The 25,512-nt window shown below is 48.5% G+C and overlaps 1 protein-coding gene across 1 annotated transcript; it reads right to left on the reverse strand.

Moving 5' to 3' along the window:
* Positions 1-8,127: 8,127 nt before the first annotated feature.
* Positions 8,128-25,019, reverse strand: LOC144937077 (opsin-3-like). The gene is made up of 4 exons (XM_078864324.1): positions 24,468-25,019; positions 20,420-20,739; positions 15,311-15,571; positions 8,128-10,461 (listed from the first exon to the last, which is right to left on the reverse strand). Exons 1-4 carry the CDS (start codon positions 24,940-24,942, stop codon positions 10,192-10,194), a joined length of 1,326 nt encoding a protein of 441 aa, XP_078720450.1. The 5' UTR covers positions 24,943-25,019; the 3' UTR covers positions 8,128-10,191.
* Between the last annotated feature and the right edge of the window lie 493 nt (positions 25,020-25,512).

Raw genomic sequence — 25,512 nt, forward strand, 5'->3', positions numbered from 1 at the left:
CGGATTTATTTTCGCCAAAAATACAGCACCATCTGTTCCCATAAATTAGTATCCCGTTTTTCTCGGTGTTGTGCCAAAGAGCCAGTTCCAACGGTTTCGCTGTATACCCCCCCCCCACCTTTAAAATTTTACGATGGGAATCGGAATGTGCAACGCAAGAAAAATGCGCTCTGTGAAACAAGGGCCGCTGCAGGGCGAATTTGAGTAATGAGACGGTGTTGTATCTATTATTAACTGCATTGTGTTTGCTTAAGTGGCTGGAGTGGCGGTAATTGGTACCCGGGATGCGCGTTGTAGCGCCAACTAGAAACTTGCACCTGATATGCAATCTGCACCACAATTCGATTCCGTGGCTTTTTTATATGACGAGATTAGATGAAGCTGTGATGAATGTCACACTGACCCAGTCTTTATAGCTGTCAAATGCATCGGCCTATTGATTGGTATTTCAAACCTGGAGTAGGTGCATGGGTCAGACCGATATCTAATTCTACCAGCCTTGGCCAATTATCTTAATCGCGTTTCGCAATCATCCATCTGCAGTGTACATTTTAAACGCAACCCAAGTGGTAAGGATTGGTCACAGTCAATGGTCCTTAGCAAAGACTGCGGGGTTAGCCTCTTTCAGTTCGTGATTTACAATTCCTTTAGGCCAATCTGCTTTTCGCCCGCATTTCACCTGTCAATGCAAGGCGCATGCACTCCGCGCGGACACATACCCATGCTATTTATATGTATATGTAACTAAAGGGTTATGTCATCCAGACCAGATAATGTATCACGATCATTATACCAAAGCTTTTAGTGTGTGGGGGGGGGAGTCAACTTTGTCTGTATTCCAGCAATGCGCAATAGAGGATGAGAGGGGGCTAAAAGCGAACGCTTTAACGCTCAGCGTTAAAATGCGCATTAATGTGTGTAATCTTAATGGAGTGCTGCACGGTGGGTTTGCGGCTATAGATAGCAACACAAGCTGCTTACCGCTCTTAAGCCCACCCCCAGAGTGAGTGCCCGCAGGAGAGAGCAATTGTTCCCATTCGCGATAAAAAAAAGACGGGGTCGGAGCTGCACCGCCGCCTCGGCTGTAGCAGTGTTTTTTTTTCCCCTGTTCTCTCTTCCCGCATGCAAAGGACGCGCGCTCTCGTGCACAGAAGACATCTGTCCGTCTCTCTCGATGCCAGTGTCGCCGTAGCCTGCTCCGCGTTTTCATCATCGCACGCGCCGCGCGCACGTAGACAGCACACAAAAAGGGGGGGGGCACCGTTTAATTAAGGATTAAGAAGGGGTGGTGGGCAAGCAAGCGATGTCCGGCGAGAAGATGGACAGCCTGGCCACGACCATCGAAGCGATCGCGGCTGATGTGGCGCAAATCAAAGCGCAGTTCGCCAAGCAGAGCGAGGAGCTCGACGGGGTGGTGCAGGATATGCGCAGAGACAACAATAACCTGGAGCAGAAGTACGCGCAGATGGCGAACGAGCTGCGCGAGGCAAAGCATCTCATCCAGCAGCTCCAGGACACCAAGGTCGCCTTCGAAGCCAAGGAGCGCCAGGCGCAGAAACTCAATCGTCAGCTGTGAGAGCTCCCTGACGGGGGAGACCTGTGCGCACCGGCCAAGCGGTAGCGGCGGCTGCACCGGAGGTCGTTCGCTGCTGTCTTCGTGGTCAGTTTGTGCCAAGGCTGGAATTTTAGCGAGACGGGGATATGCGGAGTGTCTTGTCTGCGGCGACCTTCATATTGTTGCGTGCGTGCGTTTGATTAGCGCTGCGCTTCTTGCCTATTGGCCGTGGTGGATCATTGCTATTGTTGCATGATCGCTATCTCGCGAATTGCTTCATACAGGTTCTTATTACGCGACTGGTAAGCTGATCATTCGCAGCTGTTAGTACTGCAGCTGCTGTTGGCAAATTCTACGATCATTCTTCTTAATCGGGGACACCTGCAGCGTCTGCAAGTGACGACGAGATTTCTGATCGCAGCCTGTGCAATTGCATCATCAACAGTAGCAACAGCGACGTGAAACAAAAATCAACTTATTCATCGCTCGGCTCGGCTCGCGCTCGTCGTAGTACGGACCACACACACACAGAGGACAAAGCACACGCCCCACTCATCACAGAGCGAGGCAGGCGGGTAACGGAGACCTCTGGAGAGAGAGACACACACGCACAGTCCGCGCGCCACAAGCGCCCTCCTGCCACCATGGAGGACTTGGCAAGGGATGTGGAGGAGCTGGCGGCCGAGGTCGAGAAACTGAAGCAGGAGTCGAACCGTCGCGTCGCCGAGAACGAGCGCCTGGCCAGGCAGGTGCGCGACGAGAGCGAGCGACTGCACGCCAAGAGCGACGAGCTCAGCGCCGACCTGCGCCAGGTACACGAGGACCTGAGCAGCCTGCATGACACCAAGACGGCCTTCGAGGCCAAGGAGAGGCAAGCGCAGAAGCTCTACCGCCAGCTGTGACGCTTGATCGAGGCGGTAGGAGGAGGAGGAGGTGGAGGAGGAGCGGCGGCGTGGTGGCGATGCCGTTCCAGGTCGCCGCACCGTTCGCCCATCACTACATGCGCACAGCCGCGGTCACTGCACCCGTATGTTTGACGCGCGCGTTCTCTCATCCGTCACGTCGCCCGCCTTCATCGCCTGCACCCGGGGCCCTTTCCTGCGTGCGCGCTGCGTCGTCGTGAGCTTCCTTCATCGAGCCGAGCTCCTTGCCTATCCGCTGTGGTCGCCGTGAGCGCGATGCGACTCGAGGGACGCGCGGAGGGAAGGGAGAAGTGGAGTGCCTCGGCTGGCTGGGGTCCCCGCGTCTACACATGGCACTGACCTCGTGCTGCTACGACCCATGGACCGTTGTTCTGAAACCACTGCCGGCGTGTTCCGAGAAGCCCGCATGGTGTTCCCGCTGCTCACCTGTGACCAGCACCACCCAGGCGCTGGGCGGAGATGCAGAACGATCGAAGTTGGTTCGTGAGCGAGCCTGATATAATGATGATCATTGTGATTATTTGTCCCGATGTGTTCTTATTTTTTTCGTGAAGCATTTTGCTCTTTTTTGATCGTTTGTTTCTTTTACTTAGCTAATGTTTAAAGTCTTTATTTAAGAGTGATATGTATTCCTTAAACGATGCATTGGTGTGTGTATACGCTACATTCCAGAGTTACAGGTAACGTCATTAAGCCTTGTGTGCAAGTGCAGTCTTTAAATGATAATGGTGACGATACTGGCTCCCAATGATCTCAGTTCGCTCTGTGCCCATGGATTTGAGTTTGCAGCCTCCACGACGACCCCTCTGTCGAGGAGAGGGGAGGGGGGCCAGTGGGGGGTGTTTTGTTGGGGGGGGGGGGGCAAGGCAGAGAGGGGTAGTCGGAGAATATTCTATTAGAAACGAAGTCCTGACCCTAATGTTCACTGCACTGTGGCTGCGGTTTTAACATTACTAAAAAGAGCACTCCACTTTGTATTGTGTGAGCTCCGGGTCGCCCGGCGTCCCCGAATGCGATTAGAATGTCCCGTTAATGTGAAAAGAGAACATCGCCAGTTAAAGCGCCGTCTAGAGTCCGGGGTAGAGAGTAGAAGGGTGATACAAGTTCGAACCCGGATTCTGAGGCCCACCTAATTATTGTATTTGTTATCGGTAATAAACACCATTATGAAACCGTATAACAATAATTGTGCTAATGCGGTACTATTAATAATAATGCATCGATGCGCATCATGGGCACGTGACGGAGGGATGATGGTTGTCGCATGGGGCGGTGCCTTCATCCAACAGCTGATAGAGAATGGGGACGATTGGGATGATGCATTGCGCAACAGCGCTCCACCGTACTTCGGTGCAGTGTCCAATACATCAGAATGCCACAGAGCCAGATATCACGATAAAAGCAACCTCCATTGGCAACACTTGCGCTCAATCTTTTCCCATTGAATTGCAATTTTGTTTGAATCACATAACAGTTGACAATCAGCAAGCGTGGGCTGGTCTTTATAAACGACATATTACATATAAAGGATATATATGGTACGCCCTTCCGTCTTAGACATGCACGGTATGGTCCAACTTGTCCGTGTGTATTTAAAACTATAACTGTGCACGTCTTAAATATCCTTAAAGAAAAAAAAAATAAGCTAACATGTTATTAAGGACTAATAAGAAAGAGTGCGGATTTGCTTTGAAATGTTAAAGAGAATGTATGCATGCAATATATATATACGCTAGAGCTGGTTTCCAAGTGCTTATATCACATTAACCATGGGATCCCATGGGATTGTTGGTGATAAACGCCGTTGGTTTACAGCTGGTCAGATTTCAAAGGAGTCTTAAAACGCAAACCACAGCGCGTCTGTTTAAAACAGCAGAGGGACGCTTGCAAATGAGATGTATGCAGCTGCAGCGAAAACGAGCGAAAAGAGAAAATATTTCTGTAATGCGCACAAGCAATCACAAGTGTGTTAGAAGAAGAAAATATAAACTGGAGCCAAATGTTTCGCTGGGATACTGTTATACCGCTTGTCACACCTGAGCGATGAGTTGTTCAACTTGCTACCATGCAACTGTTATCGACGAACGTGAGTTGATCTGTTAATCGTGCTCACAGCATGCAACGAGATCGCGTCTGCTGTACGTATGTGGACGTCTCTGCAGCGACCGATTGCAAAAACAAGTTGCCCATTCAGTTGCTTCCAGTCGATGGACTCGACGACATTCCAGCGATCTGCTCGGCGACTTGTCGACACGTACTTTGAGCACATTTGCGAGCCGTGATTGGTGGTTACAGTCCTGACCGCGCCGTTTAAATGTCCTTGCGGCGCAACTGGTCGCTCAGATGTGGACAAAGCAGTCGCGGATCGCTCAGCTGTGTGATCCGGCTTCAGTTGTTTTTGATTAGGGTCCGCGCTCAAACAATCTGCTGAGTTATACTGTGGGTCAAGGTCAAGGGAAAGACATTGAAATGTGTGTGATTTGCAGTTGTCGTAAGGTGGCAGGGTGGTGGTAGTAGTAGTAATAGTGGTAGCATAGCTAAAGGTCGTTATTAAATGAGCTGCTAGACCTTAGGCATGTGCCGAATCATGTTGACTGCTGAAGTGATATGCTGCTACGTTGATGTACGTGTGTTTTTGTTTTCGCCTCGATTAAACAAACATAGCAATGAGGGTTAATCGTTTAATTGCAGAGGTCACTAATTGCGTGGTTGGCTTTAACACAATATCCGGTATATCTAGACACTATATCAGATGTGTTACGTACTTAATGTAGAACTGGGGCTGCTATAGTCATGCATGCTATTGTCTTTGTCGTATAACAAGCATTTTGATGTATATTCCATTTTGTATTCCGATTAAGTAATTGAGTCCATTGCATATTTGGCTCCTGTGATTATCAATATTAAATGCGGTGCCTACAATAGACACCTTGTACTCATGTATAGGCTACATGTGGATATATACAGTACCGTTTATGCATGTTGCATGCCATAGGAGGGTGTAGGAGATTGCAGGGATGAGTTTATTGTGACACTGTGGATGATAATAATTATAATAATACATTTGTGTATAACTTATAATGATATACCAGAATGTAATAAGTCCTCTATGTGATATTTGAAAAGTCAGAGACACATTAAAAGCATTGAATCTTCTCTTTTAGTTCTGCTTACTTTGTATGTGAACATAACGACAATGTATTTTTAAATAATAAAATTAACAATACTGTACTCTAATGCCAATCACTAAAGCCAGGAACGCATAGCTGAGTTTCAAAACAAGTTGCGGGAGGTTCATTATATTGGGATATTTTGGGCCAATGCCATGAACGAGCATTTGTTTAGGGTTGACACACTCAGCACTGCCATCTACTGGCCATACCTCGCAGCCCCACGCCTACAACACCTCGCAAGATGTGTTGGCGTCGCGGTGGCGAGATGTTAACTACCTCGTCTGGTATACAGGAGTTCGTGGGTTCGATCCCGACCCTGGGGCCTGCTGCTGTATATTTGGAGTTTGCGTGTTCTACCTGTGGTCACGTGGATTTTTCTCCGGGTCATCCGGTTTTTCCCTCCATATTTAGAAACATGCATTTGAACTTTTAGAGTATTTGCCTGCGATGATGAGGCACTTAATTGGGATATGGGGCCGTCCATAAATGACGTCAGGCACCTGGGGGGGAGGGGGGTGTCAGACATTTGTGACGATGTGTGACGAGGGGGGGCGTTGAGAAATGTGACGTCACATAAAAATGCGCAACTTTAAATAAATATAGACAACACGTTCTGCTTAATTAAATATACTTTATAATAAATGTTTTCTCCTACAACATCAGAGTGCATCGCCACATTAAATACGCACTACAATGGACGGCTCCTATCATTTGTGCCAGGTCGCTTCTGAAAACGCTTCTGAAAAAAGAGCTATATAGTTTAGTGGGCCTGGTAAAATAAAACATAGTTTAATAGTTTTAGTTTAATAGTCGAGTGGTCACCCATCCCTGAAAGTAGTAACCAGACGTCCGTGCTTAGATTCTGAGCTCGGAATATAAATACTTGCTCATTTAACACAAATTATTGGGTGACGTGGTGGTGCTGTTGCTGCTGCTGCACAATCACAAATAATAACGACACTCAACACGTTCTTCAATCACAATGTGGCCTTCGAAATAAAGATATATAATAGGCGACGTGTTTGGTCAACCGCCCTTCCTCACGGAGCAAAGAGAGGCCAGCTGCGGCAGACTCAGTGACTGGGTGGGAAGCATCATTTGTCAAAACCGAGATTGATTTAAAGGCGATTTCTTAAGCTCGGTGGATGTGTTGCACCCTGTCGAACGCGTGACGCGATACACGTTCAACAGGACGGCCAAAGCGCGACGCTTGAAGGCGCTGTTGTTTATTTGTGCGCGGCGAGGGCCTTGTGTGTGTGTGCATCTGGGCAGCGGTACAAATCGTACGGTGACCGAGGCAATCTGCGACGATGTCTGGCGCTGCATTGCGGCGCAAATGCCGTTGCGGAGGAAACATTTTCGATTGCATTGTAGGTCACACGTGGAACCAACTTGACGAACACATCATCGTCGTGCCCGTGTTTCTCGACTGTTGTCTGCGCTTCTTCCTGGCGGTGTGAGCTCGGCGTGGTTTTATGATTTATGAATGGACCACGCGTATTGTATGTGTGTGGAGGTGGTTCACAAAAGGACTTTTGTGAGTATTGTGAAGAGATAGAACGCAATGTGTGCGCCTCCAAATGACGCTATCCTTCTCCGCTAGCGTAGACTTCTCATTATATATATCCCGTGTGTTTAGACGTAATTGGGATGGAACGGTGGCGCAATGATTAGCGCATTACGCTACGAATGCGGCAGCATGAGTTCGATCCCAGGCTAGGGCTACCATGAGTGATGGTAAGTGATATCTGAACCGGTGCCTGCAACCAGCTGTAACCCCCTTCACCACCACGCAATGAACAGGATGGTGAAGTTTGGTTTAAAACTTCTCCACAACCTCCACAGCGTAGGGGAAGCCTTCGTCCATTCATGCTATGTATGGCGAACGCTTGCAAACGAGAGATTCCATCTCACAGGATTATCCAGGTTAAATCTGTTTATATATGAAAAGTAAATAGATTAACGCGGATTCACAAAGAGCTGGCTATAGACGTTTGAAGTGTTTATATAAGTAATACATCATGGAACCATTTTGCCAGTATCAAAGTATGAAAAATAAGAATAGGTTTTACCCTTTCTGGCAATAAAACGGGAGATGTTAAGATGTTTAAACACCAAATAGATATCCATAATAGAGGTTTTGTGGGTTAGATCGCGATTTAACCCAAAAAACTCTATTATGGATGATATTGGTCGCGAAAGCCTCTGTGTTAAACTGACCAAAAAGAAACCTTTCGCAAGGAATCAAGTCTGCATTACACACGCACTTGTGGTGAACATGCAAAAAAGACATGCTCTGGTAATGTATGGCATTGTCTTTAAAACTGGCGTAGGCCAATCGGTTTCAAAGACAATGCATATATGATCATCAGAGCATGTTTTATTTGCATGTTCACCACAATTTCGTGTGGCTAATGAATACTTGGAGCCTTGCAAAAGATTTTTGTTTGGTGTTTCAACACCTAAACACCTGCTTTATTGCCACGAAGGGTAAAACCTATTCTTATTTTTCATAATAAGTAATACAGTTGTACAACAACTTGAGTCTTGCTTGGTTTCAAAGTGATCGTCCTGATTATATTTCTACATCATAATTGTAGGGTATGCGTTGAGTAGAACTGCTGTAAAAGAAATACGTGTAGATTGTAGTAGTTGTGGCATGACCATAGGCCACTTCGTTGAGCTATCGTTTGTGGCCGGGTCGCTTATAAAATAATATTAAATGGTTTAGTTTGTGATTTCCTTACCTTTCATATCCTTTGCAATCCTATCGTATGTTTGTATAGTTTGTTGTTGTAACTTTCTGACTCGGACCGACAGGACATCGGTGAAAAAGAGCTGTGTAGCTCATCGGATTCCTCCAGTATATATAAAAATAAAGATTCTGGATATCGATCTGGTGGGGTCATGCCGCTGGCCTGCCTCAAGGGGGGGTTATGCAGTTTTGAAACCATTTTCAGTGACCGGTGCTGCTGGCAACAATGAAACAGTCACACGTACGCAAAAAAACTAATCTATAATTTGTCCAGTGTCTGCACGTGTCCGCAAGCGTCATTTCTCATGCAATTCAAGGTCATCTGCAAGGTGGTGTAATGTTCTTCTCTTGCAGACACGCACTCGGCACGTGGACAAACAGCCTTTGGCAAGGCTGATGAATAAAAGTCAACGTGGTGTGGAAATCGATTATGTAATATGCTTGCAGCGTTTCAGATAGCCATCGGGCTACAACTGAAGTCGTCCACTGGCTCACCGATACTCGCTCGACATCAGCATATAAATATTGTTGATCAACTTCCAACCATACGAAATAAGAAATGTGTGTGCGCGCGCGTGTATGGGGGGCGGTAGTGTAGCGGTTAGCGCGCTGCGCTACGAACCTGGCGACCCGAGTTCGATTTCAGCTCAGGCCAACACCAGTGACGATTATCTGAACCGGTCCTGGCCTCCCCTAGGTCAACTCATCCTCAAATGAGCACCTGGTGCGGTGTGTAAATATCGCCACGAGGGAGACAAAGGCGACCGGGCGTGGTGCTGGCCACCCACCCCTCGTGTGCCATGCGAGCCTTCATAAGCGCTACTCGCTAACAGCATTTGCCCCAACAGTCTGTTAAATGCTATACGGGGTATCTTTGTCTCTGTGCATGGGCACAGGCGTACAATCCCTGTAGTAGACGGCATAGTCACACGCATTGTGTGGATCATATTGAATACCCCGTCCGCACGCATGCCAATTCTCCCTCTCCGCAGCTCATAATCATACACGCTGTTAATATTTTCCTTTAATGCGCCCAACAGTTAATTCAAATTATCTTTGGAGGGTTCATAATGCCTCTAAAAACCCCAACAGTTCTGACTTCATCGTTAAAAGATCCACGGGACATGTCTACGAGGATACACTCACTTAAAAACAGTCTCCCTTCGCAAGAAAGTGCTCATTGTTGGCGTAAAGTCAGTGGTGTAAATGTCACATTGATACGGCATGGCCCTGACCACTACCAGTCTCTTTATATATTAAAACGTTCCACAATGCGGTGCACCTTTTAATGACCTTGTGTGGAGAAGGGGGAGACGACAGATGATGGGCTGACTTAATCTGGCCGTACAACAAGACAGAGTTTATCTTCTGCTCCGTGGAATACAACGCACATATTCGATGACGCGAGTCCCATTCTTCTCTCCGTATCTCCCTCTCGTCAATAGCACACGTTGCTTCGGGGCGTCACGGTGGCGAGATGTTAACTACCTCGCCCGGTATACAGGAGGTTGTGGGCTCCATCCCGACCCTGACGCCTGCTGCTGTATATTTGAAGGTTGCATGTTCTCTCCGTGGTCGCGTGGATTTTTCTCCGGGTCCTCCGTTTTCCCCCTCCACGTTTAGGAACATGCATTTAGGGTATATGGCTGCTATTAATTTCCACATAAGTCACTCCGTTGAGCTATCATTTGTGGCCAGGTCGCTTCGAGAGAAAAAAACAAAGATCTATCCAGCTCAGTGGGCCCCCTTACCTGGTAAGATAGAATAACAAGTTTTAGTTTTCAATCAGAATCTCTCCGATTCCGCGCCGTCCTCGGCCCTCCTCTGCACGGCGTCGTCGGGAAAGATGATGAAGACAACGGACGAGGAGCTGAAGGTGACCCGCTTCCTGGGCCTGTCGCCACCGACGCTTTGCGCAGTGGTGGCGGCGGCGCTGCTGTTGCCCACGTGGTGGGCGAGAGGGAAGCCCCACCGCGCGTTGTGCTCGGCGAGCGAGGAGGCGCGGCGCCGCGGCTTGCGCTTGGGCAGCACCAGGACCTGGAGACACCTGCGGAACTGTCGGGTACGGGTGGAGGTACGGGGGGAGGGGGGGGGGTAAGGTTCGACGTGAGTGTTGCAGTCAATTTGAGCCGGCATTACTTTTTTTAACCAAGTAAAAGGGCCCACTGAGCTATACAGCTATTTTTTTTCTTCTAGAAGCCACGTGGCCACAAATGATAGGCCAACGAAGTGGCTTATCGCGTGGAAATATCCAGCAGCCAAATACTCTAAACGCGTGTTTAGAAATGTGGAGGGGGGGGAAACCGGAGGAGTCGGAGACAATTCCACACGACCATGGGCAGAAAGATCATTCAAACTCCAAATATACAACAGGCGGCAGGGTCGGGATGAAACCTACGACCTCCTGCATACCAGGCGAGGTATTTAACATCTTACTCTTAGGTTTTTTCGGTAAAGTCACGTAGGTAAAAATAAATAATAAAAGATAAATAAGAAAAATTTATAGAAGAAATAATAGAAATAAAATAATAAATCAAGGATATATTTCTTCTATTACTTTTTATTATTTATCTTTAATTCTTAATTTTTACCTACGTGACTTTACCGAAAAAACCTAAGAGTATGAATCCTTGCAGTCACGAAAGCTTCAAATCTAGAATTATTTAACATCTCACCACCGAGATATTAAATGTCAGGGGTAATGCGGCCATGGTGGCATGATTTGGTACATTGCACCTGCAATCCATCGGTCCTCGATTTTATCCGACCTCTGGTTGCGGCAGTTGAAAAATGGGTACGTTTCTGAAATGTCCACTCCCTCCGTCCGCTGTATGAATGTGGTGCACCCCAGCTTCGTCGACCGCGACAGGTCACGACGCATGGTGGGGCAACACGTGGCCACTCCCGTCTCTTCCAAGACACATGTGAAGGCCAAAATACTACACAGAGGAGCTCTGCAGAGTTCCCACGAGAGATGCCCCTTACCATCCATTAATCAATCACCGTCAATCGATTAATCGATCCATCCACAGTGTTGATCGATTGATTAATGTGCTCCCTACCATCATCGGTATGTTGAATATACATTTGTCAACGATAGCTAATGTGTTGTTGTCAAGGCTTGGGTAGCGACGTGGCAAGGAGATGGCAGTACATCAGCGGATGTTTTAATTATTTTGTGAAGACCTTTCAGTGTTACCCCCCCCCCCCCCCGTCTTATGCATAAGTGGATTTTCTCCAGTGACTAAAATTTCAGACCACAAGTCAAACACTGGTTAATTCATTATTCATTTTTTTCCCCGAGTTAGATCGTCGAGGTATAATGTAAATGTTTAACCATAAGCCTCTACCCGACAAAGCCAATCAAATAAAGTTGTCACGCGGGCAAATATGCCAATCGCTCTGGGGTTTTCAGCAAAACCTGAATGTCGAAAAGCAAGCAAAATTTTTGGAATTTTTACAATAATTTTTTTTTGCTGGAGACTACATCCAGCATCATCAAATGTTTAACAACAACAACTCAGCTCGTAATATTGGTCCTGAAAGCCTACGACGAAATGTACTGGTTCATGTAATTGGGCAGACATGCCACTGCAGGACTCTTCTGAAAATGTGCTTTGAGAATCAATAAGGCTTTCCTGGGTAAGTAAATGGCATTACTCTGAGGACAACCAAAGGATATGGGCACTGCCCCATGCTCACTCGACCAAGGGCACACTTCGATTTGTTTAAAAAACCCTTATAGTCAGGCTCAAGTTTCTTTGAGAAAAACATTTCTTTTCCAGAGGCTTTTGCACCACAGTTGGAAAATCCACATTTCTATTGTGAGGACAAGTCCATTCTAATGTTAAAAGGGTTTAAGAAATTAATAACGCTGCTTGGCTACGAGATGGCCATGAGCAGGCAGTAGGTTGCTGCAAGTCGGTTATTGAATGTATCTGCGTAGAGCTTTGGAAGTTATTTCGTCATGCCCGACGAGTTTTCTCCACGCTATCCAGTTTTCTACCACAGAAAAACACTAAATAATGTAATCGGCCAATACAGGACCCCCATAAAAAGTGATGAGACTCATCGATGCATTCCTAGATAAACAGGCCTATAGGACATGTACACGTGTTTTTATGTGTACATAGACACTGCTGGTCATCTGTGATAAAGTGCTTCATAGCTCAGCGTATTCCCCCAGTCTCAATAATGATTCTAATAAGATGTTGCGACTGCTCTCACGTGCACTTTGAGTGATCACGGTCACCGCGATCTCTGAATGAAGCTACAACTTAATGTATATATATATACCCAATCCACCGCTGGATGATCAGAACACACTTCACGCTGGTGAATTAGGCTCACTGAATGCGGGGAGCATAGACGTGTAAAAAAGTAAAGTACAGCGATGAATGCTGGCTGCACTGCCCTCTGCTGACCGCTACGTAGCACAGACAACCCGGCATGTACGGTATTGTGATCACCAATCCGAGGACTACCCAGGATCACCCCCTGCGTGGCGTCTGAGTTCTCTGCTACACAAAGGTTCCTGTGGTGCTACATTTTGGTAGCCAGTGCGTAAAATACGTTGTTGCACCGTACTTCTGTGCTCCCACGCCAATGCTCCCCCGGGCATCCCCAAACCCGCATTGACCGCCATATTGAAGCGTGGATCCGGTCACAGCGGCGTGGGAAGGAGGAAGCCTCCATCCAGGAGTGTATTTAATCAGAATATGTATTAATACTAGAGAAATCTGATGAGCCATATATGTCTTTTTCACAGGACGCTGTCCATGTTCCGGGTGGTCCAGATGTCTTGCGACCCGCAATGAATTGAACCTCATTGAGAGAAAGATTAAGTTGTATAGAATTAAATGAGGGTCAAAAGACACCTGGAACCACCCTATACATAGCACAATAATATATGCCGAGTGTGTGGTGCTAGTACTGCAACGTGGATCAATATATCGGCATCAAGGCAGAAAGCTTAATAAATATATTGGAGCGTTAAGCCGCTCATCATTTGGAAGATGGCTAATGGTCGGGTGATGAGATCCAATTGCCTCCCCCCCTCTCTCTCTCCAGAAGCGTGCAATTGACTCGTCGGAGCGATTGCTAAGCATTAAACAATCATTGGTCAATGATTGGTCGCTGAGCATTTACGTGTCAATCAAACTTAACGGCGTTTAAATGCGAGCGCACGCCGCAGCCCGTCAGACTGGGGGTTTCACCGCAACGCCGAGAGAAGAAAACACTTCCCATCGATTTCGGGCTGGGGTTTCCCGATCTCGACGGTACTTTGTTCCTCCGTTACTAATTGGCGCACACTGCACGCGTCTGACGATTGATAAACGATGTGGGGCACAAAGACAAATATCTCCCATGTAGCTCTCACCGACTGTCGGGTCAAGTGCTGTTAGCAGGCACTTTGTTAAGGGAAACTAAACACGGCACACGAGTGGGAGGGTGACGGCCAGAACCATGTGGCTCCCCATTTACAGGCCCCATCAAGTGCTCATTTGAGGCCCAGTCGACCAAACGGAGACCCATGAACCGGTACAGATATTCGTCACCGATGTTGGCCGTGAGCGGGAATCGAACTCAGGTGGCCGGGTTCGTGGTGCTTTTTCCTCATAGGAGGGACACACGCCTGGACACACACACACATCTTTGCATTCATTTAAATTTGCTCTCTGTAAATAACGCGTGGAGCACACGCGATAAATCGATGCTCATGTCACTCGGCGCAACCGTCACCTGCGACACACACACACACAAGTCACGTGCGTGTACACACACGCAAGTCACGTGCGTGTACACACACGCAAGTCACGTGCGTGTACACACACGCAAGTCACGTGCGTGTACACACACGCAAGTCACGTGCGTGTACACACACGCAAGTCACGTGCGTGTACACACACACACACACAAGTCACGTGCGTGTACACACACACACACACAAGTCACGTGCGTGTACACACACACACACACAAGTCACGTGCGTGTACACACACACACACACAAGTCACGTGCGTGTACACACACACACACACAAGTCACGTGCGTGTACACACACACACACACACAAGTCACGTGCGTGTACACACACACACAAGTCACGTGCGTGTACACACACACACACACACAAGTCACGTGCGTGTACACACACACACACACACAAGTCACGTGCGTGTACACACACACACACACACAAGTCACGTGCGTGTACACACACACACACACAAGTCACGTGCGTGTACACACACACACACACAAGTCACGTGCGTGTACACACACACACACACAAGTCACGTGCGTGTACACACACACACACACAAGTCACGTGCGTGTACACACACACACACACGTGGATATGTGAATTAAAATCGGTGCACGACGCATCACTGGACGTGCACGCGCCATCGCCGTCTTAAATTGACGCGGAGCCCCGTTGAGTCGCTTGGGACGCGTGCCACCGATCGTCGGCCACGTGCAGCGTTGCAACGACTTCATTTGTGTGAGAGCCGAGACATTGGGGGCATCTCTGCGGATGCCGTGGTGGCCCGCCAGGGTCTGGGAACCACCCCCCCCCATAGCGTTTATAAATCCAGCGCGTTCGCAAAGAGAGCTTTCAACAGCAAAAATTCTGATTTCCACACAGCCGAGGATTTTGGGCCACCAGCTGGTCTCGTTTTCAAGACGGGCAGTTCCGCACCGCCTTATCGAGGAACGCGTCGAGGATTGTGGCGTCGTGGACTGTTGATTGCGTACGATTAGCACGCTTGACTACGTAGCGTGCTCAAGACGTTCAACGCACACGACGGTATCCTGCCGTGCGTATCGAGATGTCATCGCCATTCTCGCGCATATTCTGGTTCACGGGCAAGGGCGCAGCCGCGTCACGGGCAGCGCGCACCCGCTTATTGAGGAACACGTAGAGGATGGGGTTGTAGGCGATGCTGGACTTTGCGAAGAACGATGGGATGACGCTGGTGGCCGGGCTGATGAGGTCTCCGTGCCCCGCCGCCGTGAGTAGGGCCACCACCGCGTACGGCATCCAGCACAGCAGGAAGGCGGCGACCACGAGCAGCGCCAGGCGGGCCACGCGGGACTCACCCCGCAGCGTCTGCGCCATGCGGCCGGCCGTCTGGACCTGCGCCACGTGCAGGTAGCGGAACTAGAGGGGTGGCGTGGACAGCCGGGTACAGGGGGCACGAGGGCGATACGACCAAGGTCATGTTAGCCACCTGTGCAGGAGGTGTTCGCCGCGGTGCCGCGGTGGTGCAGGGGTTGGCGCTACGCTGCGCTACGAATCCGGCGACCCGAGTTCGATTCCCGCTCACGGCCAACACCGGTGACGATTATCTAACGCGGTTCTGGGACTCCCCTAGGTCGACTCGGCCTCAAATGAGTACCTGGTGCGGTGTGTAAATATCGCCACGAGGGAGACGAAGGCGGCCGGGCGTGGTGCTTGTCACCCACCCCCTCGTGTGCCGAGCTGGCCTTCATAGGTGCTCACTAACAGCACTTGCCCCAACAGTCTGTTCAGGCTATACGGGGGATCTTTGTCTTTGTTGTCCTGTGTTGTAGCTCGCCTCTGACGCGTGTCGGCACAAACCATGGCAGCAGAGGCGGCCACGGGATGCTGCACAATTGGGATCGTTAAAATAAAAACTGTCGGAAGTGCAGTGACTATGGTCACTCGGAACAGAGCCGTGGAATGCATCACGACTCGCCGCCAGATGCACATGGACACAGCGGCGATGCGTCACTCCGACGGTCTTGACACAATTATCTGGCTCAACAACCTCAATATCAAACTTTTTGCTCGACATCAGTGGTTCTTAACCTTTACCACAGCCTTGCACCCATTTGGTTCTCAATTATAATTAAAGCATTTATCATGTGAAGAAATGCATCGGGTTTGATTAAACCAAGTAGTTGTATTCTAGATTTGAAGCTTTCGTGACTGCAATGATTCATACTCTTAGGTGTTTTCGGAAAAGTCACGTAGGTAAAAAATAAGAAAAATAAATAATAAAAAGACTTACGTGACCGTGATTAATGTGTTTCGATGATTTACCTTCTAAAAAAAAATCTGGCCAATGATCGCACCCCGAGAAAGATCACCTCGCACCCCCAAGAGAGGGGTCCATGCAACCCCAGGTTAAGAACCACTGAGCGACATCGGCCATATCTGGATGGTGTTTATGAAATGCCCAAGGTTAACACATCTGCTTGGCTGCAAGCTGGATAATAGTTGGCAGCACAGCAAGTGGATTCGAGGTTTCTTACAACATCTGTCTGATTCATTGCGAAATATTGCCAGCAAACATTGAATACTTTATATGGTAGAGATTGCAGACCGTGTCCCTTCGTGTTTAAGTGCGTGCATTAGCCACAATGTATACAGGTGCGTATCCATAGATCTCTAAAAGCCAAATTGGCTCGGGGTAAGATGTTATAACACTATCTGATAATGGAGTTCAATTGTAATTTGTAGAAATGTGGTGATTCACAACCTATGACAACACCTCAGAGGCGACGCCGCTTTGAGCCTGGTTAATGATGAGATTGGTGACCACCACCAGACACACATAGATTTCAAATTCTCATGGCTGGAGAATCAATGCTCAAGTATGTGTGACTAAATAGACTTGAAGAATCACCGAATGAAGCACTTTCTGCAGCTAAAGAGGCAATTCAACAATTGCCTTGTACCTTCTGCCGCTTAAATAAAAAGAAACGGCCGTGTTTCTGCTCTCCTTGAGAGCTCCTGCTATCGTAAGCCTGAAGGCGGAATACGCGCAATAATCAGGACGTTATCTTGACATGCAAAGCAGATGTGGTGACGACTATGATGTCATCTCGACACGCAAAGCAGGTGATGACAATTATGATGTCATCCTGATATACAAAGCAGGTGTGGTGACAATTATGTCATCCTGATATGTAAAGCAGGTGTGGTGACAATTGTGATGTCATCTCGACACGCAAAGCAGGCGATGACAATTATGATGTCATCCTGATATACAAAGCAGGTGTGGTGACAATTGTGATGTCGTCTCGACACACAAAGCAGGTGATGACAATTATGATGTCATCCTGATATGTAAAGCAGGTGTGGTGACAATTGTGATGTCATCTCGACACGCAAAGCAGGTGATGACAATTATGATGTCATCCTGAAATACAAAGCAGGTGTGATGATAATTATTATGTCATCCTGATATGTAAAGCAGGTGTGGTGACAATTGTGATGTCATCTCGACACGCAAAGCAGGTGATGACAATTATGATGTCATCCTGAAATACAAAGCAGACGATGACAATTATGATGTCATCCTGATATACAAAGCAGGTGTGGTGACAATTGTGATGTCGTCTCGACACACAAAGCAGGTGATGACAATTATGATGTCATCCTGATATACAAAGCAGGTGTGGTGACAATTGTGATGTCGTCTCGACACACAAAGCAGGTGATGACAATTATGATGTCATCCTGATATACAAAGCAGGTGTGGTGACAATTGTGATGTCATCTCGACACGCAAAGCAGGTGATGACAATTATGATGTCATCCTGAAATACAAAGCAGGTGTGATGATAATTATGATGTCATCCTGATATGTAAAGCAGGTGTGGTGACAATTGTGATGTCATCTCGACACGCAAAGCAGGTGATGACAATTATGATGTCATCCTGAAATACAAAGCAGGCGATGACAATTATGATGTCATCCTGAAATACAAAGCAGGTGTGATGATAATTATGATGTCATCTCGACACACAAAGCAGGTGATGACAATTATGATGTCATCCTGAAATACAAAGCAGGTGTGGTGACAATTGTGATGTCGTCTCGACACACAAAGCAGGTGATGACAATTATGATGTCATCCTGAAATACAAAGCAGGTGTGATGATAATTATGATGTCATCTCGACACACAAAGCAGAGCGACATCTTAACACCACGAGCTTTGTGGCAATTCATATTTCTGCACGACTCTTCAAAAGGCTCACGAGTACAGATGGCCATTCACTGGAGCGAGACGGGGCCACTCGCTCGGCTTGTGGACGGATGCGCTGGGATGATTTAATCGGTGACAAGAAGCCGGCCGTCATCAAAGTGTCTGGCTCGCGTTTCCTGTGCTTGACGATTGAAATGGGAAAGATGAAAAAGGAATCCCCCCCCGTCCTCCCGTCGTCACTGTGGTTGGCCTTACACGATGAATGTGTCGCCTGCACGAGAGGGCTGCGGTAGATAACCCTTGTCACGAAACTGCGACTCCTCGCCTACTGAAGAGTTCCTGGATTTTGAGCCTTTGGCCAAACAGGCTTCAAGTGTTTCACGTAAATAGGCAAAAAGTTTGTTAACGAAAACAAAACATGACTGCTACTTCATCAGCCGATTGCCCTTCTGGACAAAATATGTCTGCGGCAAAATACAAGAAAACCATAGGAAAGGCTCTTTCCTGAAACATTACATATTATACATTCCTTTGCAAGGCAGTGTTATTGACGGATGTGAAATTGAGACCCAGAGGGTTGTGACCAGTGCAGATGTTGCATGCTTACATACATTCCGTTATGAATTGTTAGTACAATAAACATTGTTACGTGGAGAGATTGACTTTTGTCTATCTACTTATTACCCACAATGCTCTACAATGCAAGACGGCTTTAGGAAGTGTTTTCAGGGAGCTCCCCTGAACATTCTTATTAACTTGACGTTATTAACCTGCCGTCTGGAACGCTCTTCCTTCCGATATTAGGAAGCCACTGGAGCTATGAACTTTTAAATCTAGATTGAAAACTCATTTCTTTAGAACAGTTTTGTGTGTTTAGTTGTCTTTCCCTCCGCACATCCTATTAGCACGAGTTGGCCACGTACGGTGTGAAAGAAGTGAAAATACATGAATACGTTTACTTCGAGTGCAGTGCTGATTATTGTACACCTCAGACATTGGATTTAACTATCTTTTTTTGCTCAAATTAGTGACATCTTCGAGAGAAAAAAGGCTCAAACAATGAATAAGACTAAAGTTACAGTATTAATATATTGCAATCAAGATCAAGAATTGCATCATTAAGTCAGATTTATTTTATGTATTCCCCACACCTCAAGACATTTTTGTTTAAAAATGCCCAGTTTCGATATTTTTAAATCAATTTCCTCATGGATATGTTATGTTACTGACAGTGAATGAAGCCAATAAGGTTTATTTTTTACATGCCAGTAGAATAATTGTGTCCTTGTAATCGGACCCAGTAGGGCTTCTGAGATCTGGTAGGACCGGCCACATTGGGGGCCTGCCTCACTCCGCTTCTGGACTCTTTGTGCATTTTTACCTGTGGCTTAAAAGACGAAACTCAAACAGCTCCTTGTAGCTTCGCAACCCTAGGCTGTATTTAAAGCTGTCTGGCGCAACGTTATTCTAATAAAACTTAGAAAACCCGTTACAGTTGAGGCACCCTAAATTGACTGTGGCTTGACAGCTTATTTTGTCAATTTAACACGAAGGCTTTCGCGACCAATATTATCCGACACAGGCAACTCGATAGGGGTTGTCACGTAAACAGAACGTGCCAATTCGTCACTAGTACAGCACACCGGTGTGTTGGACTAGCGACGAATTGGCACGTTCTGTTTACGTGACAACCCTTACTAGTTGGCCATGTCGGGTGGTGGCGGGTGTAACGACACTTTGTATATTTATGCGATCTAACCCAAAACACTTCTGTGGAGCTTATTTTGTATCCCTCCTCTTGTCTAACGCCACTTGCACGAGCGAGCGAGTCCGCGTCTTGTAGCGCCAGGAAAACGCCCACGAATTGAGGCTCCCTTTTATAGGCTGGGCTCGTCGGCTTGTTATTGACTTCGGGGGAGGCAGCAATTGGCGGTGCGTGTGTGTGTGTGGGGAGGGTCTCCTCTTCCTTTAAGCCACGCGCTGTGCGCTGTCCGCACCCCCCGCACGCGCGCAGACGAAACGCAGCCAGCGACGACACGCCACCGTGCCTGGGTGATGGCGAGTGCTATGCGCCCGTAGCAGAAGCCCATGACGAGCAGCGGCGCGGCCAGGCAGCCCAGGAAGAAGAAGAGCACGAATGCGGTGTCGGGAGGGTTACTCGAGGCCCAGTCGATGGAGCAGCCGAGGCCGTGCTTCTCCAGCACGTAGCGGCTCCATCCCAGCAGGGGAGCTCCCGTCCACGCGGCCGAGTAGAGCCACGTGTACGTCACCGCTCTCCACGCCCAGCTGAAGTCCAGCACCTGCGCCTTGATGAGTCGCGCGTAGCGCTCGTAGGAGAGCGCCGTGAGCGTGGAGATGGACACGATGCCTGTGAGCACGAAGGGTCGTTCCGTTAACCACCCACGTTACCACCCACGTTACCGTCCACGTTACCACCCCGTTACAGCCCCTACAGAACTTCATTGTTGCTTTCAGCCAAAGCGACTAAATTGCCTGGATCTGGAAAAGCCCTTCAGGATGATGTGTGCCTCGTTTTGTGCATGCGTGGGTGATGCACAGTGGAGGCTTCTCGGGCGCTGTCGACATGGGGGGCTGCTGCGAGGTGACGAAGGGATGGCCGAGCTGGTTGACCGTCCCCCCGCCTCACGCCCTTTGGCCGCGTGATGGTTTTCTCCGGGTCCTCTTGCTACGTCCCACATGGCACCCGGGCATGGAACTGGCCGACAGTCCTGATGCACATGGCCTCATTAAAACACAAAGCTTCTTGAGACTTAAGTGAGGATTTCTCGGGTAAATATTTGGCAACTCGCCCTTTACCCGTCCAAGGACGGGTGTATTGCAGTAAATCTGAAACTTGCAAGCGATAAGCAGAACGCGACGTGATATTCATTGCACTAATGCGTGTGCAATTTGTAAGGGCGCGGTGACACAGACCTGTTTTCATTTAAAGGTTATAATCCCTTGTTCATCATGACGTCCTTTTTACTTTTGTCTCAACAGCGTTACGGAGACCACGTGACGTGAGGGTTCTGCCTTTGTAGTGAGGGTTGTGAGTTGACGCCGAGGAGGGGGGAGGAGGCGCCTCGCCCCCCCATGTGGAGTGACGTCACCCGCTAATTATTATTAATAGCGGGGATGTCCATTTTGAGGACGTCACCTCTTCATGATTAATAATGTGGGGGGCTGTTGGATGTGGAGTGATGTCACCTGTTCATGATTAATAATGAGGGGGGCTGGCCGACGTGGAGTGACGTCACGGGCGGGACACACGGACATTCTTGGCTCATTATGTAGTAACTCACTGGCGTTCTGCTGACTGGTGGGGCTGGTGCAGTAGCTGTTCATTGGCACCTACTTGTACTTGCATGTGAATAATAATAATACATAGTGGTGGTGGTGGTAGTTGTGATGCTGGTTTTAGTGAATTCGTGGATAGTTTTAGGATGGTAGCATTAGAGAATGGTGTGTTTTAATTGCAAATGCTTTTTAGTAAAAATATGAATGTCAATTGCGAGTATTTACCATGAAATGTCTCACCGAGTTTAAAGACCATATTTGGGGAGACTCCCGTATTGAGATGTTTGGCTAATTCAATTTTAAAAAGTTGTTTCATATGGGAGTAACTGGAATACCCAGTGGACTCGCCTTGTACATCAGGCGTAACATTACAAGTTGTGCACAGAAGGATTAAAGTATCTATTGATGCCCTGCCATCCCTGGCTCCCTCTTGGTCCAAGCCTCCTCTTGTATTATTCCAAGGCAGTCTGCAATCCAAGTGCGCACTGTACCAGGCTTGGCCGGATTAGCATCTGACAAGTTCTGACACTTGCATGGGGCTGTGGTCACGTGTTGGTGTGATTGGTGATGTATCGGAGGTGGCCGGCTGACCGTGTATCAAGAGGACTGAGCCACCAACGCTAAAACTTGCGTTCATATACAGTGCTCGTTTCACCCACCCATGATTACACTGGATTCGAAAGTGTAGTGAGTTGAGGATATTAGCCAAGTCAATAGTACATTTAAAAAAAGTGCATTAAATACGTTTTTATGCTAAATTTCAGCTCCGATGTTGAAAAATAAACGACCAGTATGATGGTCGAGTGACTAATGTTTCCCTGCAGCAGGCTGTGCCGGATAGTGCACCCCTAGTGTCGGGATTAAAATGCCACTTGGGTTTTAGACACGGCTTGGGTTTTAGATACACGGCTTCTGCGACGTCTCCTCCATTGCGCCGTCAAAGTTCTGCATCGATTTTTCGTCTAATCGTGACTAAAGCTTTGTGACAACATCATGGGGTCAGACGCTCCGTAACAACATACTAATCGCGTGACCTGCAAACTGGCCAGTACAGCAAATGTTTCCTTGAACTCGTCAATGCAAGCGGTCTGAGCTCTCCTCTCGTTTGTTTGTGTGGTCGGTTTTATTCATGTTTTCCAGTTTCATCCCACACGAAGCCAAACGCCCACTTATGAAATTCGCCAAACATCTATTTGTGGCATGATCCTCCTCAATAAAAAGTCCACGAGACTCTGTGAGGCTTTCATGGATAAATGAATGACGTCACCCTCGTGTTTAATGCGTCAAATGAGTTAACTTTACGAGAGAGAGAATGCTGCTACGGAGCGCCTGGTCGTAACTTTAAATGAGTTTGTTTTCTCACAAGCGTAGCCAGGTGTGCGCGAGATAAAAAGGGCAATTGTGTTTATGATGTTGCATGTGGTGCGGTAGTTTGGTTTGGCCAGAAGCCATAGCACGTGTCCGGCCGAATTTTGTATCGGCAGCAACAACCTTCACCACATTGAATGTCACCCACTCAATTTTAGGATGAGTGGCCCCAATAACAATAACGTACTTACATTATGCAATCGCTATCTGCTAATTTGTTTTCTCCCATATTCTTACAAAAAAATGTTTTGGTTGATTTTCTATGAACCTATCTACGTGACTTTACCGAAAGACTCAAATAATATGAATTCCTGCAGTCACGAAAGCTTTAAGTCAAGATTGTTTTCTTCCACCAACTTGTGCATATTCAGTACGAGTTCACTCCACTTGAGGTACAATCCAAAAAAACCCATCGGAGGGCCATATTCATACACACAGCATAGCTCAATGGCAAAACAAACTACGTACGCGGTTGTATTGCAACTCTATAAGTGAATCAAGTCGACGACTATCTGCGTTGGCGTCACTTTGTTGGGCGTTCGCTGCCAGCGAATTGCAACTCAAAGCATTGGCAGTCGCTCGTCAAGACCCGCGGAGTTGACGAAACTATTTTCTCTTCTTGGTTTTTTCGGTAAAGTCACGTAGAAGGGAAGTAATAAAATAGTAAAATAAAATTCTCACGACGTTTCGGCCACAACGCAAGCAGCCGTCCTCAGGTGAAGAACAGGGCTGTCGGAAAGACAGCGTCCGAATGTTCTTCACCTGAGGACGGCTGCTTGCGTTGTGGCCGAAACGTCGTGAGAATTTAATTTTATTATGTTTTATTATTATTTTATTATTTCCCTTCTACGTGACTTTATCGAAAGAACCAAGAAGATGAATCTCTGCAGTCACGAAAGCTTTAAATCGAAATTTAAATTATTTTGTTTCCGACTTGGTAGGACACAATTGTATCCGAGTGCACTGTAATTGCGGTCTAAATCACGGCAATTGCACTTTCTCACGCCTGTAAGTTACTTTTAACTTACCTTGCAAACAACGCATTTTGTAGAAGACAATTTTCTTCCAGTTTCTGCTGTGTCGGTCACAGGGGTTCATCTGCCCCATCCTTCACTCTGGCCAGTGCAGGACTGGTGAAGGAGCGGGGTGGGGGGGGAGTAAGTTATCCGTGGCCTGGAATCGAACTCAGGTCGCCGGGTTCGTCACGGCGCTCCTCCACCCCCCCCCCCCCCCCATTGCCCCTCCCACCCCGCCCCTTTCTAAACAACGTTAAAGTCCAGAAGAGTCCACTGGAATTCACACGAGTTGCTATCGCTTAGGAAGCCGCCGCTGTCGTGAGCTACCCACCAAACTGGCGCAGGGCAAGACTTGCCACGGACGACAGCCCCGAGCGAGCGAGAGAACCAATCCACGTTGCCTTGGGTCACTCACCGAAGAGGCTGTTGCTGAACCCGTCCCACACGCAGCCACCGTCGCCCCACACCCACCGCCTGCGCACGCACGCCACCAGCGTCAGCGTGTTGCCGAAGACGGACACCAGCAGGTCGCTCAGGCTGATGTTCACCAGCAGGAGGTTCGTGGGCGTCTGCAAGCGCTTGAAGCCCAGGAAGAGCGCCACGACCAGGAGGTTGTTGAGGAAGCCGGCCACTCCGATGGTGCCGACGACGCCGGCGAGCACGCGAAATGTGGCCGCGCTGAAGGCGGTGGAGCCCTCGCCGAGGTCTCCTCCGTGCAGGAGGAAAGTGCCCCCGAGGGCAGACGCGTTCCCCTGCGCAGAGTCCGGCGTCGCCTTGGCCCCCGTGTCCCCCGCGGCGAAGTGGAGGGACTCCTGCTTGGGAGACTGCATCCCGGGTCCCTGCAAGGGCGCTGACAGTGGCCGCGTGTCATTGTTCACGACGGTTTGCATGCTCGGCTTGCGATCTGTCCTGAGGCTCGCCGAGTGCAGGGACAGGCGGGCGGGCGGGCAGGCGGGAGTGCAGTGGGGGGGGGGATGAAGGGTGAGATTGGTTTAGATGTGGGGGTGCGATTGGTGGGTGATGGGATGGTTGGGGGTGGGTGCTGGTGGAGGAGGGTGGGGTGGGTGGTGAGGCGTGGGAGGGAGGGAGAAGGGCGAGGAGTGAGGGTCGTTGTCGTGGAGTGAGTGGTGTGCACGACTGTAACGGAGCCTGGCTACGCGCTCATCCGAGATTACTTTTCGCTCCCCCACCGCTACCGCGCCACCCGAGTGTCATTGTTCGCTGTCTCTCCCTTCCTCTCTCTCGCGCGCGCGCACGCGTGCAACTCACGGGACGCAGAGAGAAAAATGCAAGCGCAGCGAACGTGATGCTTGTGAGCAGGAGGCTGGAATTGCGAGCAGCAGCACAACCAGTAGCAGCAACAGCAGCAATAGACGATATTAGCAGCAGCAGCATTCCGTGAACGATAACTCGTGTCGGCTGCGTTGTCAGGCAACAACCGAGGCAAGAACTGTCTCTCC

Source organism: Lampetra fluviatilis, chromosome 18 (genome assembly GCF_964198595.1).
Source record: "Lampetra fluviatilis chromosome 18, kcLamFluv1.1, whole genome shotgun sequence".
NCBI classification, from domain to species: domain Eukaryota; kingdom Metazoa; phylum Chordata; class Hyperoartia; order Petromyzontiformes; family Petromyzontidae; genus Lampetra; species Lampetra fluviatilis.

Excerpts from the sequence above, each read along its gene's own strand:
- LOC144937077 (XM_078864324.1), bottom strand. The coding sequence starts at position 24,942 with ATGCAAACCGTCGTGAACAATGACACGCGGCCACTGTCAGCGCCCTTG. Across the intron at positions 20,740-24,467 it reads GTTCAGCAACAGCCTCTTCG|GCATCGTGTCCATCTCCACG; the intron begins GTGAGTGACCCA and ends TCGTGCTCACAG. Across the intron at positions 15,572-20,419 it reads TAGCACTCGCCATCACCCAG|TTCCGCTACCTGCACGTGGC; the intron begins GCACGGTGGCGT and ends CCACCCCTCTAG.